At 46.4% G+C, this 22,313-nt stretch overlaps 2 protein-coding genes across 4 annotated transcripts in view; one reads left to right on the forward strand and one right to left on the reverse strand.

The window, feature by feature from the left end:
- Positions 1-6,647: 6,647 nt before the first annotated feature.
- On the reverse strand, positions 6,648-9,584 carry ADM (adrenomedullin). Of its 2 annotated transcripts, none has more exons than XM_066187540.1 (4): positions 9,477-9,584; positions 8,786-8,896; positions 8,390-8,530; positions 6,648-7,899 (listed from the first exon to the last, which is right to left on the reverse strand). In XM_066187540.1, exons 2-4 carry the CDS (start codon positions 8,881-8,883, stop codon positions 7,605-7,607), a joined length of 534 nt encoding a protein of 177 aa, XP_066043637.1. In that variant the 5' UTR covers positions 8,884-8,896; positions 9,477-9,584; the 3' UTR covers positions 6,648-7,604. The 2 variants fall into 2 exon arrangements, with proteins under 2 accessions (XP_066043637.1, XP_066043635.1); XM_066187538.1 differs by having other exon boundaries at positions 8,786-8,899.
- Positions 9,585-15,492: 5,908 nt separating this feature from the next.
- SBF2 (SET binding factor 2) overlaps positions 15,493-22,313 on the forward strand; it is a 231,367-nt gene continuing 224,546 nt past the window's right edge. For both annotated transcript variants that reach the window (XM_066187541.1, XM_066187542.1), the window contains exon 1: positions 15,493-15,720. In XM_066187541.1, the coding sequence (XP_066043638.1) occupies positions 15,666-15,720 (55 nt within the window). In that variant the 5' untranslated portion in view covers positions 15,493-15,665. The remainder of the gene's footprint in view (positions 15,721-22,313) is intronic.

Genomic DNA, 22,313 nt, shown 5'->3' on the forward strand with positions numbered 1-22,313 from the left:
CCTTCTTGTTGTGTGAGTGTTTTTGGATTATATGTTAGATTGAAAACATTTTGCAACATGCCATTCATTAAAATAAGAGTACTTATATTAAGTGTGTATAAGTTACATAATTATATAGAGTAAATGCAACTGTCATTTCAATCCAGCTTTTTATTTTTTTTTTTTTCTGAAAATAATCCCTTCTGTTTGTAACAGTTGGATGTACATCTTCAGTTCTTTAATGGTGGAAGCTGACAGCTCATACCTGACTACTACTGAGATGGTGTTGTTTATGCCTGAGGTAGAGAAACAGGTTGGTCTGACTGAGCATACTGTCCTGATTCCTGCCTTGGAAAGCGCTCTCTGTGTAGAAATGAAGAGCACATGCACATCTCCCCGATCATGAGTTCTCCTGAAAAGGCACTACTGGTCTTTTCTGACTTCAGCCTGCTTTACTCTTCAATAAATAGGTCCTTCCTGGAGCACAGGAGCCAGTGTTCTCCTTTTACCTCTTCATGTCACACTTCGAAAACAATTTTTTTTTTTCTCAAACAATGCTGCTACTGTTGTCTTGGTAGCCCAGAGTGGCAAAACTGGTATTAGGATAGTTCCTTTCTCCATCTCCTTGGAATATGTAAAGGTATGGTGCTGTTCCTGCTTTTTCTGAGTAAAGCTCAGGAGGAATGAAAAATCTGAGTGTCTGCCTTACTCAGCATACTGAGTAACCAGCCCAGGGCAGCTATAAAACACTTTTAAAGCCTGGCCTCCCTCCCCACTGGCAGCAGCTCTGTGCCAACGGCATCCAGCTCTCATTTTAGAGTGATTTGTTTGTCTTCAGGAGGCAGCAGATGGCAGCAAAGTTGTACAGAAGCACCAAGAGAGGGAAAATATCTTCATGCACACACTCTAACAACATTCCATGGAAAAAACGTATCATTTGTTTCTGTCTGTCTTGCAGTGTGGTTAAGACAATAAATCAGGTTTGTTGGCCCTCATGCACTTGTAACATAAGGGGTTGTTTTTCCCCAGTTACCAGGAGTTAATGAAATCAGGTTGGGGTGAGAGGATACGAATTATTTCTCAATAAATCATCTTCATCTCTGCAGGACTCACTTCTTTTTGCAAATCTCTTCATATCCTTCATTTAACAGATACTGGTGGCCTTGTGCAAATGTTATAACAAAGTGCTTGTGTGTGCACTTTGATTGACTGCCAGTCTCTGCTGTGAGCCATGGAATTCCTCTCTCACTTGAGCTGTCCAGATACATCTTTTTCCAACACTTCAAAACAGGTAGCAAGTTTTTTTTAAAACATAAAGAGAAAAAGGAGGAGGAAGGAAGTGCTACTGTATAAGTCTTAGTGTTTAAAACACTCCATAATCCTACTTCACTAAATAAAAAATAAAGTCTGGGTTTTGGACAAAAGCACTGGAAGTTTCTGGGATTCCACCCCTGCTCATGAACACACTTAGTGACGCACTTGACACATGTATGTTTGCTGAAATCGTTGCTGCCAGCAGCACCACATCCACTTAGAGCAGCAGCAATAAGCATACATTGCTGAACTCATTTCAGATTGAATGGAGAGTCTGCATTTTTGTTCCTTCTTTTTGACAGGAATCCCATTCCTTACTTGAATCTTTTAGTAGTTTCTTCAGTGTTCAAAACCAGAAATTGGGAATAAATGAAGTATAAAGCAAAATTTACAATACAGTCTTTTGGTATAAAAATAGACATGTTTTTGAAAGAAAGCTGGAGCTTAGATTTTCTTCCTGCTGAAGTCAGTAGAAGTTTTGTTTCAATTAGATGGGATCAGTCTCAGGCCTGGGATTTGGTGCTAAGATTCCTATCTGGCTCCCCAGTTCATCACATCAGCATGTCTGATGTCTGTAGGCAGTAAGGAGACTAATGGTATATGCCACTTGCATATTTTTCATGTTGTTTATCAATAAAGGCCAGACTATGAATGTGTTCCTTATGCAGAATGAGATGCAGGGCTGCACAGCCTTGGGGAAAAAATTACTTAGAAAAAGTGACTTAAAATCCCTCACTTTTCCCTTGTCTCTAAAGGGAACAGCCATATTTTACAAGGTGCAGCTGTCCTCTTCCAGTGTGCAGCTCAGACGCGCTCCTGAGCCCTTGCGGACAGGCAGGGAAGTGTGGTGGCCTCTGAGAGTTTGGTGCTTTCCAGCAGAGAGACACCAGAGCTGGGTCACGTCAGGGGAAATGAGGAGCCCACACACCCTTCTGTGCTGAGCTGTAACACTGGTGGGATGAATTACACGGTGCCTTTCAGCTTTGGAGTGATTCAGCTCCATGGAACTCCTGTCACAGTAACCACCTCTTAAAAGGACAATAAGTGTGTTTGATGAGCAGCTCAGTCTGCTCCTGAACTAACAGATAAGATCCGGTTTGTTTGTTCTCCCCTTTCTGCCCATGCTGCTGGACATCAGAGATTAAGATCCAGACATTTGTTTGTTTGTTTTTACAGCATGTTAGTAAAGTATGAAGAAAAATAGAAACCTTTTTCTAACTGATGGAAAAGTTGCATGTAATTTTTAAAGAAGTGACAACTTACAGAAAGTGTTGGAAGAATACTTATTTTGCAAACCTATTCTAAAATCAGAATTTATCACAAAATATGTGCCTTCAGTGGGCAGAACAGATCTTTCCTGACTTTGGAAAACCCCAGGATTTTGTAAGTGGATGAGAGACTCAAGGAGGTCTAGTTAAATGTTTTGTAAAAGTTATCACGGAATCAACAAAAGTAAAAAAAAATTCATTTGGCATCCTCACTGCTGTTGTGTTTGCTGGGAATGTTGCATGCAAAACACTCCAGTCTTATCAAATCATTAACATTGATTCTAGTCTTAATGGGACCATTTGTTTTTAATTTGGAGACATTACGAAGCATTTTGACTGGTGTACATAGCTCGTAGTAAAAAGGCTTTTACATAGCAAAGTTCTTTACCTCATGAACAAATTATGCTCCTTCTTCTCATGAAGGATACATGGCCTCACTCCAAAGAATTAAGAATTTAAAAATTAAAACAATTTCAAAGCTGACACAAATTATTTGGTGAAAAAAGCTCTGTTCATTAAGAAATATTTGGATAATAAAAGCAAACCCCTGTAAATGCAATAAACAAATTTTAGTTAGGCATAATTGGATTTACTTATTGGTTGTACTCAGTCATGCTGGAATTCTTTCTCCTGATGCTGTGTGCTCTACTCTGCTTAAGTATGATGTGAGATAATATGAAACGGTGAATTGACGGCACAAGGAAACTATTTGGATGGCTGTCTGGAGTTGCCATTATTGGCTTTAATTATGACTTGCTGTCCTTTGGGTACTCAATGAGCCAGAAAAGGCTTCATATGTGCCAAAGTATTCATTAGTATTCCCCTTTCTGTCCTTGTGCTTGCAGAAAGAGTTTATATCTGGCACCTGACTGCAGTTCTTCTTAGCACGGACCAAGATGCTTTGCAGATTTTGATAATCATCTGAAAGTACACCAGTGTCTCTACTTTTTGGATGCAGTAGAAGTTGTTCCTAGGTAACAGTGGAAGAACTCTGACCACTTTTCTGATGTAACTGGAGAACAAACATTTTTTGCGGTTGTTCACGTGACATGGCTGCTTAAAGAAAATTTTGTGATACCAACTGGAGAAAGAAAAATAATTACTTGTCTTCCTTTTCCAGGTTAGGGGATCTGCACTAGGGCTTCATGGGGACGTGCTTGTATATCAGCATTTTAGGCACCTTGCCATCATTCCATGTAGAACTAATAATGAAGCCCAAAAATCTTTCTGAAATAAAAATAGCCTTTGAAATCCATTCTGGTAATGAAAAATTGTCTATAGTGAAGAATTTTTTTTTTTTTTTTTGTCTGCCATAGGGTGTCTCTAGGGTAGGTACAAAACACAGTAATCACTCAAAAAGAATATTGCATGAACTCTTCTGACACTTCACTGTGGAGGCTGTGCTGAGAATGGTGACCACTCCTTTGGCATCTGCTCTTGAACAGACTGGTGGACAAGGATGAATTCCTGCTCCAATACATATTTACCATTGCAAAACTTAATTTTAATTTAGAACCTTGTTTGAAATTCGAGTCATGTTTTTAGCAGCCTTTGAAATACTGTCCTGTGGGACACCAGACTGTTCTTAGAAACGAATATTTTAACTAAGGTGGTGTGTAAACAGATACTCCTGATTTTGGAGGCATTTGATGACATCTTCTACTTCTCATCTGTCACATTACAGCATAAGCTGGCTTTGACCTAAGTACAGAGCTCTTCTTGAACTTCTACTATTACAGGAGGATGCTCACTTGCATGGACTGTTTCAGTCTTGTTCTCCCTGAAACGCCAGATCCTTACACTTCTCAGAGAATTTAATCTAGATCATGGATGAATTTCAGCCACTATTTAAGTATTCGTGTCCTACATTTTGCCTTATGGGATGAAGTGAAAAGATGCTTCACCAGGATTTTTCAGTATCATCCCCTGCTTGGGCAGGAGGAAGGGCTTTCACCTGGGCAGCTCACACCTGGGGCTGGTGCAGAAATGGATGAGAAGAGAGGATGCGGTCTTGATATATTCTACCCCTTAAAAACCTGTTCCCTGGAACTGAGGCTGGGATATGGTGTCAGCTGTGCAATGGGAAAGAGTCCCTGCCTGCCGTTCTGCTCTGCCATTCTCCTCCAGCTTATCTAGCCTAGGTTAGCCAAAATCCACTGACATCATGTTTCCAGGGTTTCCTTGTTTTTTCTTTACACGCAAAGACTCTGCCATCTTTGGGCTGCTCACTGCTGTCTGACATGTCTCCTTGTAGATGTGCTTTAAAACACAGGGTTTCAAAGATTGGTGGGGAAATGGGAGGGAACTAAAAAACCCCAGTCTTTCTTTTCTTTGGTTGCTATTTTTTTGCAGAGTTTTGTTTCTCCTTACAGGCGCGGCAGGTGGTGCTCTTGGTCCTTCCAAACCCAAGCTGCACTTCCTAAACTCCAGGCAGGTCAGAATTGTGCCATCCTGCACCAGGTGGCTGCTTGGAGCCCTGTCTGGTTCAGGGCAGGGTCTTTCAGCTTTGAGTGAAGTGTTTTCCACCAGTGAAGAGGAAAGGAAGGAAGAAAAGGCGCTCTATGGGGGTTTTGGCAGAAAATGAAGAAAAATATCAATACAAACAAAAGGAGCTACTTGCCAAGCACATACTTAACCACACTGTAGCCTAATCCAGCCTTCTGTCCCAAATGTAGATGGTAAAAATACTAACTGTAGAACTTACAAGGAAAATGTTGTAGCTATTAAATTGGATGGTTCTGTTGCCATTGTTTTCTTGTGCTGTGTACATTAAGTAGGATCATGCTTTCACCTACACATTGTAATTTCTCACTGCAAGCACCACAAAACTTGTAACAGCAACAATTCTAATTTACAGGTTTTCCATGGTCTGAGAATAGCCACTTGCTTGTTTCTCAGCTGGCAGCTATACCCTGTGCTGAAGACTATGCATTTGTGTCATCCCTTACATCTTGCAAAATCTGGATCAGAAAGGCCATTGGCAGGAGACAGGTAAATTCTCTTCCAGCTGTTAACAAGCAGGTAATTAAAACTGGAAAAATGTCATTATCTTTGATTTTCTTTTTTCTTTTTCTTTTTTTTTTTTTAATGATGTTTCAAGTGGAAAACCCGCCTGTCAGGATTTCAAAAATCTTAGTTGAAAGTGCTTAGAAGTAACTAAAGATAGGCAATTCTGAGCAGAACTTCAAAGTTTGGAAAGAAAAATCGTGAATATATGCCAAGTATCTCCTCACTAGATCTCTACCCAAGGTTTTTGAAGCAGTTTTCCTGGAAAGGTGTCACTGCCAGTTCTTTTCAATTTTTCTGGTAAATATATGTTCTTGAGGAATTTAATATTAGGTTAAAAAAAATTGCATCGCCACTTCATTTATTCTAGAGGCATTGAGTTCTGCTGTTCCCCAGTCCTCTCCTGTATATGTTAACTGTTATATGTTCAGAGATATAGTAAAACAGAGGAAATGCTACGTTTCACCCAAAAAGTTATTCAAATACACTTGTTTAGGTTTTAGGTTTGTTTTCTTGGAGTGCAAGAAGAAGCCACCAATAGGTGGTGCTGGTGGTGCATTAATAAGGTTCAGTTTCACATTTGTTTTCTGGTCTGTGCTTGGAATTTGTTTAAAAAAAAAAAAGTAGAGGGAGAGAGACAGAGAAGAAAACAAAACTACAAAAAAGAACAAAACAACAAAATCCCTCATGCTAAGCTTTTATCCAAAATGTTTTCCCCGCATTGAACCGGTCACCGTTTAACTTTAACCTGAACTGTGGCCCAGGAAATCCTTCAACATAAATAACCTTGGAAGCTGCCATGACCATTTTTGGAACGTGCTGCCTCAATAAATCTGTTACTTTGTTGTGCAATGTTGAAGTGTGCAGTTGTTTCTCTGATTAATTAGGGCAAAAAATAAACTTGCACGATCAATCCAAGCTGTGACACGTTTCAGCCCTGGCTTGAACGTGTGGGCAGAAAAGAGCCTTAGAGCCTTCTTGACAGACCTGCCTTGGAATTTTAGGATGCCTTGCTAGCTCGGAGTTAACACCATTTGATGAGATAAGGTGGCTACTAACAAAGTCTGCAAGGGAAGAGTTTTGGTCTGTCCCAGGACTGCCATTCTAGCTTGGCATGAGTAGGACTTAACACAGTGAGAAATGATTCATCTTGACCACTGCCCCCACTAAAGACAACATAACTGAAGTGTTTTATGTAATTGTGTTTATTTTATTTCACATATTACCCATGGAGAACAGCTGATACATTCTCTATATCTTTCACCAGTCTGGAATGCAAGATAAAAAAAGGTATGGAAAAAGAGTTTAACGTTTGACATTCATGATATGAAAAATAGAGGGGATACAATGTTTTAAAATGCCCTTATGCAATATATATATATATATATATATATATATATAAACCGTATAAAAATAAAATATATTTTTCCAAAAAAAAAAAAAGACATGACACAGAACAATCTTAAATACCAATGCATATCTCGTGATCCACACACACCGCACTTATAATTAACAAAAACCACGTACAATTGCACTTTTCCTCTCTGTGACGTTCAAGTATATCGCAGTCCCCGCAGGGACTAATGAGTGTCCGAATCCCTGCCGGGTGCACATAACGCAGAGGGTAGAGCAGATGTGGGCGGCCTGTCCTTGCCCACGGCTGACGCGCACCCTCCAACCCTCGGGGGCAGAGGGCGAGGCCGGGGCCCGTCGCCCACCGGCGGGTCCCCCCCTGAGCATCCCCTCCTCGGGGCGGCGGGGCGCGGGAGGGCGGCGAGGGCCGTCCGGCCCCCTGGGAGCAGCGGCGGTGCCTTCGCGTCCCGGGCGGCGGCGGCTGCGGGAGCCGGCGGTGCCCGGCCCGGGGAGGGCGAGAGTCCGTGGCGGGCGGGGGGGCGCAGCGTCCGCTGCCCTTCTCAGCTCCCCCGCGGAGGGCGCGCCGGGGTCCCGCCCGGGCGGGCGCTCTCCGCGAATCCTGGCGGATCTCAGCCCGCGCCTCAGTCCATCCGTCGAGGCGGCCTCGGCCGCGTCTTGCGGCGCTCAGACTCCGAGGATGGGGCCGAGGGGCTGCGCCCGGCGCGTCCGTGGGCGCCGCCCGGAGCGGGGGGAGCGCACTGGGCTGCGGCGCTGGGGCAGGGAACGCCGCCGGCGGCCGTAGCCCTGGGGGCTGATCTTGTTCGGGGGGGCGGCATCGTTCCTGTCGTTGACGGCCGCCCTGTGGAGCTCGTCGACCAGCCAATGCACCGTGCACGTCCCGAAGCGGCACGCCTTTGTTTGGAATCTGTTAATGCTCTGGCGGTAGCGCTTGACGCGGATGTGAGCATCCTCCCGGTTGCTGCAGGAAGAGAGAGAGTGGGCATGAGAAGAGGGCAGTGGGGGTCCGGAGGGGGGGACCCGGTGGGCGAGGGAAGGGGAGGGCAGGGAGTCCCCCAGGCTGGAGACGGGCTCATCCCGGCGGTGCCCAGCTGCCCCCCAGCAGCCCCGGCTGTGCCCGGCGCCGGGAGCGCGGAGCAGAGCGCGCTGCCCCTGCGAGGAGAGGCCCCACTGCTTTACGGCTGTTACTTTTTCCTATGCATCCAGGGCTCAAGTTACTATTTATATCTCAGTTTCGCAGCAAAGGCGCTACTATCTCCCGCCAGCTAGAGAGCGCGGGGAAAGGAAGGCGGGAGGCTGCTTTCAGCGCGATGTGCAGCCCGGGCAGGACCTGCCTCTGGGGCGGGGAGGATCGACAGGGAGAATAACCCTAAACACCCGGAAACAAGGGGACCCCGAAACTTCCCACTGCCTCGAGCAAGTGCCCGAGCCCAGGAAGGGCTGCAATTTACCTGGGAGGCGAGACTCGGGAATCCTCCTTCATGTCCTGGGTGCGTATGAGAGGCAGCACGTCGGCGGCTGCCCCCAGCCCTCGGAGCACGCCCGCAGGCTTCACGTCCCGCTTGGCTCGGCTCAGTGCCCATTTCGTCCATCTGAAAGGAGCGCAAGGGAAGAGGAGAGCCTGTTATCGCAAGTCTGCAGGGCGGGAGCCAAACCAAATACATTCGAGGGGCGAAAATCTTTGCCAGGGCCGAGTTTTTTTTTTTTTTTTTCCCTCCCCCCAATGTTTCCTGAAAGGGCACGAGGCCTTTAAGGAGCTGAGCAATTCCCGCAGGGAATCCAGTGCCTCTGATCGCGGCCGGAGCCAGGCGCGGGGCGCTGGCAGGAGGGCGCGCTCCGATACTCACTTTCTTTTGAACTCTGTCGCTACGTCCACCCTTGCAGCATCCACCCCGAAGAAGGTCACAGAGCCGAGATAGAGCAGGGCTACGTGAACTAGTTTCATTCTGGCTGGGCTCCTGCTGGAGGGAAAAGAGAAGAACTATAAGCATGCCTGCTAATAAAAGTCAAGTAAGGACTGTCCTGGTGATTCCAGAGAGGAGCTCCTTCCCTCGCAGAGCCCCCAGGCTACCGGGGACTTTGTGTCTGATATGAACCAGAAGCTAATATTTGCTCAACAACTTATCACAGAGTAAATAACAGAGCCTCCAAAGTTTACGTTTGTAGAGAGTTTAGTTGCAGAGGCGGCTGAAAACCAGCAGGATTTCCATAATACCCCCAGCGGCTTGCACTAGGATTTAGCAAACCCTTAAGATTAGAGAGAGCTGGCTATCGGACGCATCGTTTCCAAACTCCAGCAAGTGTTTTGCTGCCGGGAAGTTTATTCCCTGATAGCTCCTCTTCCCACTTCACACGCAGAACCAGCTAGTTCTGGATCTTATGTTGTAAACTGCAGCTGATGCCAAGAGCCAGTGCAAGACTCCACAGCATAACTCCAAATTCTTCAAAACAGTCCAGATTTAGTAGAATTTCACTTGCGTTCCACCTCCCCTGAATCTTTTGTTGTTGCCAAGGACGGAAAGAGAAAACAGTCCTTACCTGACAGTGAGGATAATCCACTGAGACAAATGTTTTTGTAGTAGCGATCCGAACTTGCAGGGTTTCCTGAGGAGTGAGAACTCCTCCTTTGTGTGTGTGTGTGTGTGAAGTAATCACTGCCGAGCTCTGCGCTCCACTGCTCGCTTTTATAGAGCAGCGCTGAGAAGTGGGTGGACCTTGGCGTGGCTGGGCGATCTCTCTTTTGGCACCCCCCCACCCCCACATTTCAAGCATTCTGACCTGGATTGGGGGCAACATTGGCGGGGGGGGGGGTGGGAAGGGAATAAGAGGATTGTTGTAAATTATCTTAAACAACCCCCTTGGTATTTTGTTAATTATAACGGCAGCTTTTAGGATTCTGAGTCATGGCACAACTTGCAAAATCCGATGAGCCCCTCAGCCTGTTTTACTTGGGACAGACGTTTAAACCTCCGATATATTTTTATATTTACACTGTCTGTAGCATAATTTCTCATTCCAGATATTTTAGCTTCAGGTGGGTGAAAGCAGAGGAGTGAGAACCAGATTCAGTCCATTCCAAAATCCATGAAAATCCATCAAATACCAAAGTTCCAAAAATAAACCCATATTTGGACAATGTGAATTTATAATGAGTAACTGGAATGAGCCTTCTTTGCATAAGTAAGGAGGTGGCAAATCGGGCATCGTTAATATTTATGACTCAACTTGGGTGCATTTTTTATCTAACAAAATGAATTTGATTTACTTGATCGATTTAACTAGATCGTGATTCAAAGGGTTTTGGCAGACGAAGGTTAGAGCCCAGTTCTTTGCTTTGGAACAGAGCAAGTGGTATTCCTTTGGGGCAAACACAGGGCCACTGAAACGCCTGGGGTTACGGGCGCCGGGAGGATCCGCCGTGCCCTTGTGCTGTTCCCAATCCGCAAACCTCCACGGACGTGAGCGCGTTACTTCCCGGCCAGAAAGCTAAACCAGCGCAGGACCGGGGTCTCAGCATTCTCCCGGCTGGCCAGCAGCAAAACCTTAGTCTGACCACCTCGTTGGTGTTTTTTTGTTTTGTTTTGGGGTTGTTTTTTTTTTGTTTGGGTTTTTTTTTTTTTTTTTTTTTTTTTTTTTTTTTTTTTTGCAGTCTTTAACATCTTTGCTCCGTGACGCCACAGAAATGCAGAGGTCCGGCTTCGCAGGGGGTGCTGGAAGTCAGCAGCGGATGGACCGTGTCTGTCTCCGCTTACTTGTCGCAGAGCAAATTCGGCGGGACCGAGGGAAATGCCCCAAGAGATCTGCGCCCTGGGGCGCCAGGGTCCCCTGGCCAGCGAGAGACACTCGGCAGGAAGGAATGAGCCGGTGAGATGTTTCTCTCACATCTTGCCCCAAGCAAAGTGTTTCAAAAGTCAGGTGAGTGAGTGTGTGCGCGTGACTGTGCCTTTCTAGATAACCGCGGTGTATAACAACACCCCGGAGAGGTATGTGCAGGGGGAATGACGGAAACTTTCCTGTGCACGGCTCATTCGGTCTCAGGTACTCTCTCCCTCCCTCCCTCCCCTCGGTAGCCAGCAGCGTCCAGACATCTGGAGGCTTCTGTCTCCGGCATCTACCTGTGCGGGACAGGCTGGCCCGGGAGCCGCCACCACCCGGCCGGCGGGGAGGGCCGGCACTGCCTGTCGCTGCTCCCCAGCATCAGCCCCTCTGCCCCGAGCCTCCTGCGCGGCTCCCGCGGGGCGAGGCCGCTCCCCCGGCCCTGAGCCGGCCGCCGGGCAAACCGGGATCCGCTGCCGCCGGGCAAACCGGGATCTGCCGCCCGCCGCACCTGCCCGGCCGAGCGCGGGGCGGGACGCGGCGGCGGCCCCGGAGCGCCGGCAGCCGGCGGAGCTGCCCCGGGCTCGCCCTCGTCCCTCCCGCCCGCAGCTCCGCGGCTGCCCGCGACTCGGACCGTGCCCCGGAGCACAAACGCGCAGAGCGAGAGGCTTGGGGGGGAAACACAGGGAGGAAGAAATGGAAAAGTAAGTGGTCTAGAACGGGACGGTGTCATGACCAGGGCTGCACGACTGCATCAGCCCGCGATGAGTGGATTTTAGAGACCTCATGAGGCAGCTCAAGCTCGTGCGAGTTCAAGCATTTCCTTGATTAGCAGAAGTTGAAACTGAATCTAACTTTTTTTTTTTTTTTTTAATGAATGAGAAGGCAGGATTTTATGTGATAAGCATTGCTTTGACTCAAATTAAGTCTCCCATTCCAGTAAAAAGAAAGAAAAAAATCACACATTTCCTCAAATGCTGGAAAATCCCTCATTAAAATCCTTGGCTTAAACGGGAAGTGTATTTTGTATACTCTTAGTCAAGCAATGCAGAAAAGAATCCTACATTGATTTAGGAATAGTAATAACAGTATTAACACAACTCTCGTGACTTTCATACTATCATCTCAGTGATGAAAAATTACTTCATGCAAATTCATGAGGCGGCAAACTCTGACACATAAATGATCAGTTTGTTGCTGATGTGATTTGTGAAAGGGCTTCAGCAGGTAAAGCTGGTTCAAATCTACCACAAAACATCATGTTCTTTGTTCAGATGTTCATTTTGGCTTTTCTATGAACTTGCATTCTCATGCAGTTTGGAAATGAGCAATAGTCACTGAATTGGTACTATGATGTAACAGTGACCACTTTTTAAAAAATTATTCCACAAATAGTTATTTCCTTTCTTTAAAAAAAAAGCCCAGTTGCACAGAATGTTCCATAGCAATATCATTCACAAGCTGTGAGTCTGAGGCAATGCCAAGCAGTTCAGCAAGACCAGTCTGTGATGTGAAGTGCAGGGTCTCCCTCTCATCCATGGTGGGAAGCTGGCCTGGAGGAGCAGCAAGCTCCTGGACCTGATTACTGCTTATCTTGGGTGTGCCATTCAACCTCTCGGTGTTGCCATATGCACAGAAGACCTTTCAACAAGTATCTGCTCTGGCAGGGACATGGTGAAGATGAGTTGCTGTTTATAGAGCATTTTATTCAGGCTGAGGTTTATTCTAAAAGAAAAGGTCTAAAATCTGTAGGGATCAATGGAGAATCAGTGTGAGGCAAATATCCTGTGCTGATTATGGAAGAAAACTGTTGTTTGAAGCCAGTGGAAGTGCCTTTGCATGTTTCATTTTGTTTAAACAAATTGTTCTGAATCCATATGCCATGAGTATGAATAGACTTGATTGTATTTCAGGCTGCATGAAATCAGCAGAAAGATAATACTAGTAAAAGAATGGCATCCCCTGAAGGATCTAAAACCTCAACAAGCTCCACACAGGAAAGCCTTACTGTTAGTACCTGCACTCAGCCAGTTCTCTGCGTGCCAAGGGCACAGTGACAAAGGGGAGATTCCATTTCTGGTAGTCCCGTTGGAGGTGTATTGGTGAGCCTTTGTGTGACAGGTTGGAGTACACCAAACAAAGCCTCCTAAGTGACTGGGGAATGCCCATTGGTAGGGGAAAGCCTGGTCGGGGTCACGGCTGCCCCCCTGTTCTGGCATGGCATGGGGTGACGCTGGATAAAGAGACTGCAGGTACAGTGTGAATTCTCTGTTTCGTGAAGGAGGACTGAACTATAGAACGTATTGTGTTCACACCTTGTTGTTGGCAAGTACACGGTGTGAGTGTGGCAACATTGTCCCTTGAGTGCTTTCAGGCTCTTGGAGAGGCTGCAGCCTTGCAATTCTTCCCCTGGGGTAAGTACGGGGCTTGTTGAGACCCGTGCCTTGGTGTCCTCTGTGAGCCCCTGTTTCTCCTGTGAGGAGCCAGGCTACCCTGCTGCAAGTGAGGGAATTAAAGTTTGGTAGTCTGGATGAGCATTCAGTTTTACTTTTCATTAGAATTCAGGTGAACAGACACTGTGTCTGCTCCACTTCCTCACTTGTCCTGTGAGATGGTAAGATTGCTCTACACTTAAGGGAAGTTGCACCGAAAAGTTGTGGATGCCACATTCCTGGAAACATTCGTGGTGTGGTTGGATGGGTCTGAGCCACCTGGTCCAGTGGAATGTGTCCCTGCCTGTAGCAGGGGGGTTGGAAAAAGATGATCTTAAAGATCCCTCCTGACCCAAACCATTCTGTGATTCTGTGGAATAAATAAGCTCAGATGAACTTCCTATTTCTTATTTAAGATGTGCCACTTCTTATAAACTTCATAAGCTTTATAAACTTTGGCTGTAGTGATCTAGATGGCAGAAGGAGCAAGACTGTAAAATGAGCACTAGCAGTATTGTGAAATCACTAAATAAACATCTTGCTCTTGAACCAGCGTTTATTAATGTCCTGGAAAACGTGTGAGTGATCCTCTCCTGCTAGAGGTGCTGTGTTAAAAGAGCAATGAGATTTTACTATTGAGATTTGTTCTTGCATATTGAATCTTTTTATGAGTGCAGATATGATAACTCTAAGGTCCCATTTCAGCTCCAAATTAGGTAATTTCTTAGTGTTTTTAAACTTTCCCTCCAGGTTTAGCTGTACAGAACATTATTCTTAGCTTTTGAGAACTGTTGTTGCGTCTTGCAACCAAAATTCCTACGCACAGCTCAACAAAGGTATTCCTACCTTACTCCTGCCTAGAAGAAGTGACTGACCACACAGAGCGCATATCTTTCTCAAAAACTATGGTCAATCTTTTTGATGTATATATTACACATTTTTCTTTACTCCTAAACAAGGAAATGTATTAGGATTGGATCTTTACACGTGTCATTTGCTTCAAAACAGCTAAATCATGAAGCTGATGACTCCGAGGAGATGTCAACCTCTGCCCTCCGCGGAGAAGGCACAAGCGGGAACACTGCTTGAAGCTTCCCGACCAACTTCCATCTGGCTTATCAGGAAGACACTGCATCAGAACGCCCCAGCTAAGAGGTGTAAGAACGGCGTGTTTGAAGCAGAAATGCCTCTGAGACCACTAATGACTGTCCGCTGCGTCCCCTCGTCAGGGTGGATCGTCAAGAGCGAATCCAGTTTGCTGCATTTCCACACCCAGCCCGGTTCCCACAACTGCTCCTCGCTGGAATGCACCGCATGTCCTCCGCGCTGCTTCTTCGCTCTGTGCTGTCGAACGAGACGTAACACAGAAGCTTATCAGAGTGTTTTCTGCAGGCTCCGCCAGCTACCCAAGCGCTGTACTGTCCGCTCGTTTATCCTCAGCATCTCCACGACTGCTGGCAAAGCCCACGGTGCTTTCGAGGGCCACGGTCCTAAAGGTGCTCTCCTCACCCGCACGTTATAAATGGCACCACGGCAGCTCCCGGCGGGGCCTCGCTGAGCGCCCCAGCGGCCACCGCCCGCGCCCGGGCCAACACGTCCGAGGCCAGGCGGGTCACGCCGAGGCACTGCCGGCCAGTGCCCTGCCGGGTTCGGCCCTGGCGCCGCGACCCGCGGGGGGCAGCAGGGCCGGGCCAGGCCGGGCAGCACAGCCCGCTCCGGGGCGTGGGCGCTGCTGTGAGGGGGCCGGGGCCGAGACCCCCGCGCCGACACTCGGCACGGCCAGAGCCCAGCGGGCCCGCGGGACGGCTCCCCCCGCGGCGGCACGTCCTGCAAACCCGGGACAAAACGTGACCGGGACGCGCTCTGGAAGCGCGATCCCCGATTCCCCCGGCCGGGCTGGCGGGGCCGGCGTTATCTCGCCGCCGGCTTCCTCTTCCGCGGAGCCTCGGCGGGGGCGATGCCGGCCCCGGCATCTCCTCGCGGCAGCGGCGAGGCGCAGCCCCGCTCAAGCACCCGAGTCCCCCGGGCACGCGGAGCGCTCGGACTCGCCGCGAGTGTCTTTCGTGAGGGGAACGTGCCCCGGACCCGCTGCCCCCCGGGCGGCCACCGCACAGGGGGAGGCTGCCGGCAGACAAAGCCCCGCGCGGGCGGGGCGCGGACCTCCCCCGCCGGGCCCTCCCCGCCCGCGGGGGGCTGGAGGGGAGGCTGCGGCGCTGGCAGCGGCTCGGCGGCACGGCGGCCGGCCCGGGGCAGCGGCACTGCTGGACGGCCGGGCCGGGCCGCCCCAGCCCCCGCCCAGCCCCGGGGTCACGGCGAGCGGTCCGGGCGGCGCGCAGGCGCACGGCGCGCCCGCGCCTCCAACATGGCTGAGGTGGTGCCGATCCTCCTGCGGCGGGCGCGGAGCGGAGGATGCTGAGCCTGCCCCGAGCCGCCGCCGCAGCCGCTGGGGTGGTGAGGCCGAGGCGCGCCCCGCGCAGCCATGGCCAGGCTGGCCGACTACTTCATCGTGGTGGGCTATGACCACGAGAAGACAGGTAGGTGTGGCTGCGCGCAGCGCTGCCCCGCCGTGCCTGGCCGCTCCCCGCGCTCCTGCCCGGCCCCGGCCCCGGCCCCGGCCCCCGCCCGCCTCCGGCCGGGCCGCGGGAGGAGGAGACTGCGGCGCGCACGGGGCGCGCGTCCGGCCGGGGGAGGAGGGGGTGAGGGCAGCGGGGCGAGCCAAGGGTTAATCCCCCTTTCCCGAGGGGGGAAGCCCGGCCGGGGCAGCCCCGGCCCGCCCCGCCCGCCGGCAGCGGCTGCGGTTCCTTCCCGAGAGCGCGGGCAGGTTCAAACGGGGCCCGCGGCTGTGCCCACACCTGTGTCCCGCCGGCTGGGGCGCGACGGCCGCGCCTCCCGGGAGAACAAAGGCTGCCGAGGGGGCTCGGCGGGCAGCCGGGATTGCCCCGTCCCGCTGCTCGTCCATCGCCTGTTGAGCGGATCCCCCGGGGAGGCGCCGTAGCGCCCGGGAGGTTCTGCGGGAATGGGTGCTTTTCCTAAAGCCTCGGGATACGTTCTGTCTGCTGGGGTGAAAGGGAAGTGGTGTTATCCGCTGTCGTTTTGTGGGCAAAGAGAGAGTGGTTTCTGTTACGTAACTCCCCGTTACGATACCAGCTTTGATGCTGCAAACATCTCAAATCAGTGTTTAAACTGGTTGGAAAACGAAGTGTTTGTCAGCTGGTATGTGTTTGTGCTGGGTATTTCAGAGCGATCCTTTGAATGTATGTTCTTAATAAACAATATTTTAAATAGTCCCGTGTTCTCTAATTTATTCGACTATGCATAAACCAAACAACACTCAAGTTTGTTACTCAGAGTAATTCTTTGAAGTAGTAACTGCGTGTAGTCTGTATCTGTTCATTCAAAAAGTGCAGTTAATAAACTCAGACTATGGGACTTTTTAAAAAGAAATAGAATTTTTAGAGAAATCATTATATCTTTGTGTTTAAAGATGCATCGTGTTACAAAATTCTGCTATGGGTCTCTTGGATTTTACTATTCTGCAATTATTATTCTATTAATTACAGCCTGGTTTCTCCTCCCACCCCATTTGATAATAGGTTTGTCCTAATTGTACTGTCAAAATCAAGACATGTGAAATGAGGAGTATTTTATGTTAAAAACGAAGACCTTCCCTTTTGCCTCTCTCCTGTTTGGAACATTTTCCCTGGCAAAGTAGAGAGAACCCAAATCAAAACAATGAAGCAACCAAAAAACCCAGATGTGCTTTTAAGAAGACAAAGCAAGTAGGCTACGTACTTCATGGGTATGATCAACCTGACAGAGTACATGAAGTGAAATTACAGATTACATTGGAAAGCTTTATGTCTGTAAAATATCTTCATCTGTAGCATATAAGTAACTTCCCATACGTAAATTGTCTCATGAAGTTTGGTGGAATTGCTTGCATGGGTGAGATTGAGCAGATTCAGAAATAACTCCTGAAGCTTAATTTGAGAAGGTCATGCCGAGAAGGTAACTGTTTAGACTTTATTATTTAAGTTACTTGTTGGTACTTTAATGCTTCATAAGAAAAATGCTTGAAGGAACAACATTCTGTTGAAGACTAGGCATGCATTGTTTTCCAAAATTCCTTTACCCCCACATGCAATCCCATAATACATGGAGTACTGACTGACCTTTATTTTTCTTATAAAACTGTAGTTTTTTTGATGAATTTATTATGCTTCCTTCTATATGAAAAGCAGGGACAAACATTTCTAGGATTATAGACTAACTACCCTTGAAGCTTTTATATTTTTAAGTATGTTCCTTTTTTTTCTTTCCTATTTTTTTTAATCTGCAGCTACCTTCTGGCTTGGTTTTAATGTGCTCGATTTTAATGTTGAGTGTAATTATGTTTTGTAGTGGCTTTTTTTTTTTTTTTCCCTAGGCATAATCTGTGGAACAGCATTGTGTAAACAAGCAAACAAAAATGCTGTACCCTTCCCCCCAACCTGTGTGTCAGCAGGGTTTGGATGATAAACTCTTGTGGTTTATAGGGAAGGGTGTTTATAGCAGTGACTGCTCTCCCAGGAGAGCCCCGCTGTGTCTGCTGGCTCTCCTCTCACTGCTTGTATGGATTTATTTACGTGTGCCAATATCTGCAGTACCCCATAAAATGTGGTAAAGGTGCTGATCTCCTGGGCTTTACTCAAAAAACTAACTATCTAACTTACTATCTGGCTTTACTCAAAAAACTGTAAATATCTAAAATTCAGTGTTTATGCAGTTTAGGAGCAGATTTGTAGATTTTTCTTGTTTTGGAACAACTTTGTTACTGATGCTACAAGTTTTTAACCAGTGTCATTGTCAGGGGAAGTGTTTTATTGTCCTCTAATAAACCAGAGAGTGTGACCTTTGGGAATCAAGCATATGAAAGTCCATTCCTGGTCTGGTCTAGGCCTGTGTAAATTGATGTTACAGCAGTCCTAGTGCTGCCATTCCTGTTCTGTTAAATCTTTAGTTTCCACCTCTCTGTGGGATGCTGACCCATCCAAAAGACCTCTCTTGCTGGATGTGTTACCTGTGTTACTGTATCATCTTGTCCTTGGATTACTTTTCTGCTAATTTTTCAGTGTTGGCTCACCAGGATGTCAGATGAATGCCAGTGTTGGCACAAAGGAGGGTCAGGAGCATGCTGGAAGCCAGGTCAATGCACCCTGAATTTATATCAGTTTAAATGGTCCTAGAGCCTTGGGCTCAAAGATGTTAGTGAGGTGGCTTAGTCTCCTAAATGCTCCAAGGAAACTAATGGGAGCCCTTGGATAATTTGCCTAAGGGGTAGTTTATTCATGCTTGGCAAGATGCACAGAGGCTCTGCCTGAGCAGAGAATGAGCTTTGCTGTTGACAAGTGTCAGTAGAATTGCAGGCACTTAGGAGCTGAGAAGTCTTTGTGTGAAGGATGAGCTGATTCACCCAGCATTTTCTGTGTTTCAGGTACTCTGGTCTGTATTTGCACTGAAGTTGCTCAGTCTGTGTCTCTCCCCATAAAACTTAGCTCAGATGGATCATAACTTTAGTGGCTGTTGTGAGTTTTAAGAACTCGTTCTGAGCCACTGCTCAGAACTGCAGCAGCAGTAGCTGCTCTTAGAAGTGCATTTCAAGTATCCTGACAGAGTTGGAGAAACCAGATTTATAAATCCCCCAGCTTTACTAAACCCCTTTTTTTGTTGTTGTTGTCGCAGTGAAAGCATGAAGGATTTCAGCGATACACAGAGTAAAACAATCAACCTTGGTGTATTTTGCCTTTGGCTGAACCTTGACGGAGGTAGATAACCACATTTTCTCCTAGCATATCAGCACAATATAAAGCTGTTACATAACTGGCTACAAAAGGCACTTACAGGAGTCTCTGAAAGGAGCAAAGGTGCTACCAAATGTAGACATTCTGGAGAAATAACTAGGAAAAATCCCAGGAGGACTTACTGTTTATGCATTTTATTTTTTCATGGATTTTGAAGTGTGTTTGATGTGCTTCACCGAAAAATTCTCATTTAATATGTCTGAATAATGGAATGTGGATGGGATTTATAAAGAACGCAGATGTTTGCAAAGATCATAGAAGGGCATGAGAAAATGCCTTTTTTGTTTTGTTTGTTTTTGGTTTTGCTGGTATAAGCCCTAATCATAAATCAATCCCTAGAATTTACATATGGTGATACTTGGAAAAGGTAAAAGAGAGAACATTCTGTGTCTTCCTTAGCTCAGCAGCTGAAAGGTAAGGGTAAAGAAGAAAGGATCCAAAGACTGGATTTGATTAATTATCCCAAGCACCCACAGCAGCTTTCCTGCAGGATGCTGTTTTGTACCCAGAAGTTAAAGGAGAAAACTTTTGAGGTGGAACAAGATGTTTTCTGTGAGGTTTGGTCGCTCTAAGAAGACAGAAGAATGATTTGTTTTTGATTTTGTGTGCAGTTGCAGTGTGTAGGACAGAAGGCTTGCAACAGTATAGCAGTTTTATTTGGCTGTTGTCACAACTGATAAATGCTGGTATAACGTGTAGGCTCTGTTGTGGTTGTTTCTGTTCTGATTTTTATAAACTCCTCTTCAGGGAAGCCTTTATTGTGTAACATAGCTTCGTATCTCAGAGGAGGTTGAAACAAGACAAGTGATTGTTGATGGAGTGGGAGAAATTTCTAAATGGAGTTGGCTGATTCTTTTTTCTTTTTTTTTTTTTCTTCCTGTGAGCAGATTTTGCCTGTGAAGAATATAATATCATGAGGGTTTTCTGTGTATTTGCTGTATATTCATAGTTGGGCATTTCACTGAGATAGTGTGTGTATCAGGAGTGGATGGTTGCTTGATGCCGTGGCATGCAATCTCTGTAAAACAGAAAATGTAGAAAAATAAGGGAATAAAGCTCTTACTTCAGTGGCTTTCTTATCTGTGCTGTGGCTTAATTTGATTCAAATGCAATCCAGGGAAATCTCAAAGGGATTAAAAAAGCAGCAAAAATGAAATCCTTCTTATTGTGGCAGGAGAATTCTTGTGGCTGTAGTGGAATGAAGCATCAAGTGTAGTGCTGGAACTGGAGCAGGATGCAGAAATGTGCCTTTGCACTGCCAGGGAGGGCATGGCAGCCCAAAAGCCTTGTAGACTAATTAGTTGCTCCAGTAAATGAAATGATCTCTTCCTCCAAATCTTGTGCTTTACTCTTCAGATACAGCAGATTCCACAATACTGTGCTGAGACAGAATGAGGAAAAATATTTCCATTGCATGTGGTTTTGTTTGTTTTGATTGTGGTGGTGTTTGTTTGTTGTTATTTTGGGGTTTTTTTTGGTGAGATAAAGCTCTCTTGAAAGTCTGCTTGGAAGACCCTCAGTATTCTTTGGTAGCAAGATATTCAAGCAGTTTCTTCTAGTACATAATGTTGACTAAAAAAATTGATTTTGGTTTATGGATTTATTATTTTGGAGAAACCTTAAAATCAACAGAGAGCATGTAAATCTTCTTTCCCTCACTTGTTTGTAATGAGTATTTCTAAAGAACTTGGATTTCAGACTCTTCTCGCACTCAGTCTTGCCATTATTATAAAAACAACAATAGGAAACTTTTTTTTTCAGCCTTTCATTTTAAACTAAAATATTCATGGAAGCTGATTTTTTTTTTTCTTTGTAAGTTATCTTCATTTGTTCTGAAATACGGGGACACAGATTATGTTGAGGGAAGTAGCATTTCCTATCTTTGTGACTGAATTGCAGTCAAGGAACTCTCTCCCCTGTTCTGTCCTGGATTAACTTCGTGGATTATCTGACAAAAAGACACTTTTCCTGCAGCCTGTTCATGGAAAACAGTTTGTTATGCAAGCCTGGACACTGTGTAAGCCCTGGCCTTCTATAACCACAATCATATTTTTCAGTGGAGGGACAATGAGTCTGACATTTAACTTCTCCAATGTCCCAAACATAACAGTCTTGTTTTATAACAGTGAGGAAGAGAATTACACTGCTGTGGTAGCTCTCTGACATGAATTTAAAGTACCAACTACCTCCCCAATTACTGGTACTCACAGAGGAAAACCACAGTCACTGTGGAATCATTTGTAAAATGTGTAACAGCAGATTCACAGTTCAGCCTTGATAACTGTCAGTGAAAGTTGTATCCTGCAAATATATACTGCTGAGTAGGAGGTTTACATTTGGTTCATCTCTCCTCTTACTCCTTTTTGCAGTAGCATGAGACTTTCAGGCTCCTTGCTTATATAGTGAAAAAAACCGATTTCTAACAATAGCATTATCAGTATTGATGAGATTAATTTTCTTCTGCCTTGTGTTTTGGGACTTGTGTTCCATTTATATGTGTTTGTTGAAATAAATTACTCCTGTGGTGTCAGTGGTATGTTCTGAAGTCAAGGACAATCCAATTAGTGTTGATTGGGATTTGGCAGCTAAATCCCTGCTCATTGAGCCAAGAACATGCTGGTTATTGCTTATCTGCTAGTGACTAGATAGATCATGATTTCATGTCTCTAATGTTTACAGTTCTCAGTCTTCAATCTTCTGCAAACTGAATACTATGAAAAAATGCAATAATTGAACAGAGCTTGAATTCTTTGTTTTCTTTCTGGTAGTGTTGTGCTTCAGGTGTCAAAATAACCACAGGATTTCCACTGAGCTGGACCGTGGGTCACTGACACAGGCTGTCACTCCTGCAGCCAGAACCAGCCCTCGGTGACAGTATGGTATGGAGTTGTGTGTAGCTGTTGTTGAGGAAAGCCAAGAGACTGAAAAAACAAACTCATCGTAATTTTGGATACGAATTCGGGATAGTTGCATGCAAAACCCCGTTGGACCATGGGAGACCTCAGTGGATAAAAAGAGACAAAGGAATGTTACTGGGCTTACAAAATCAATCACTCAGAAAGAAATTCAAGGGGGAAAAAAAAAGAGGGTAGGAATAATGTCCTTATCATGTCCTTTTACTGTAGTTCATATGTTGTTTCCTAGGATTGAAAACGCCAGAAAATCCATTATCTGACACTTGGATCGAACTTCAGCGAGATAGAAAATGTCTTTTTTAAACATTGCAGTGTCGGGTTGGGTCTGCTGGAAAAGCAGCCAGAAGGAAGATGAGACATTCTGGCAGAGGA

The sequence above is a fragment of the Chamaea fasciata genome, unplaced genomic scaffold (assembly GCF_029207755.1).
Source record: "Chamaea fasciata isolate MVZ Bird 193981 ecotype frontalis unplaced genomic scaffold, bChaFas1.0.hap1 SCAF_7, whole genome shotgun sequence".
NCBI classification, from domain to species: domain Eukaryota; kingdom Metazoa; phylum Chordata; class Aves; order Passeriformes; family Sylviidae; genus Chamaea; species Chamaea fasciata.

Excerpts from the sequence above, each read along its gene's own strand:
- ADM (XM_066187540.1), bottom strand. The coding sequence starts at position 8,883 with ATGAAACTAGTTCACGTAGCCCTGCTCTATCTCGGCTCTGTGACCTTC. Across the intron at positions 8,531-8,785 it reads GCGACAGAGTTCAAAAGAAA|ATGGACGAAATGGGCACTGA; the intron begins GTGAGTATCGGA and ends CGCTCCTTTCAG. Across the intron at positions 7,900-8,389 it reads TCCCGAGTCTCGCCTCCCAG|CAACCGGGAGGATGCTCACA; the intron begins GTAAATTGCAGC and ends CTCTTCCTGCAG.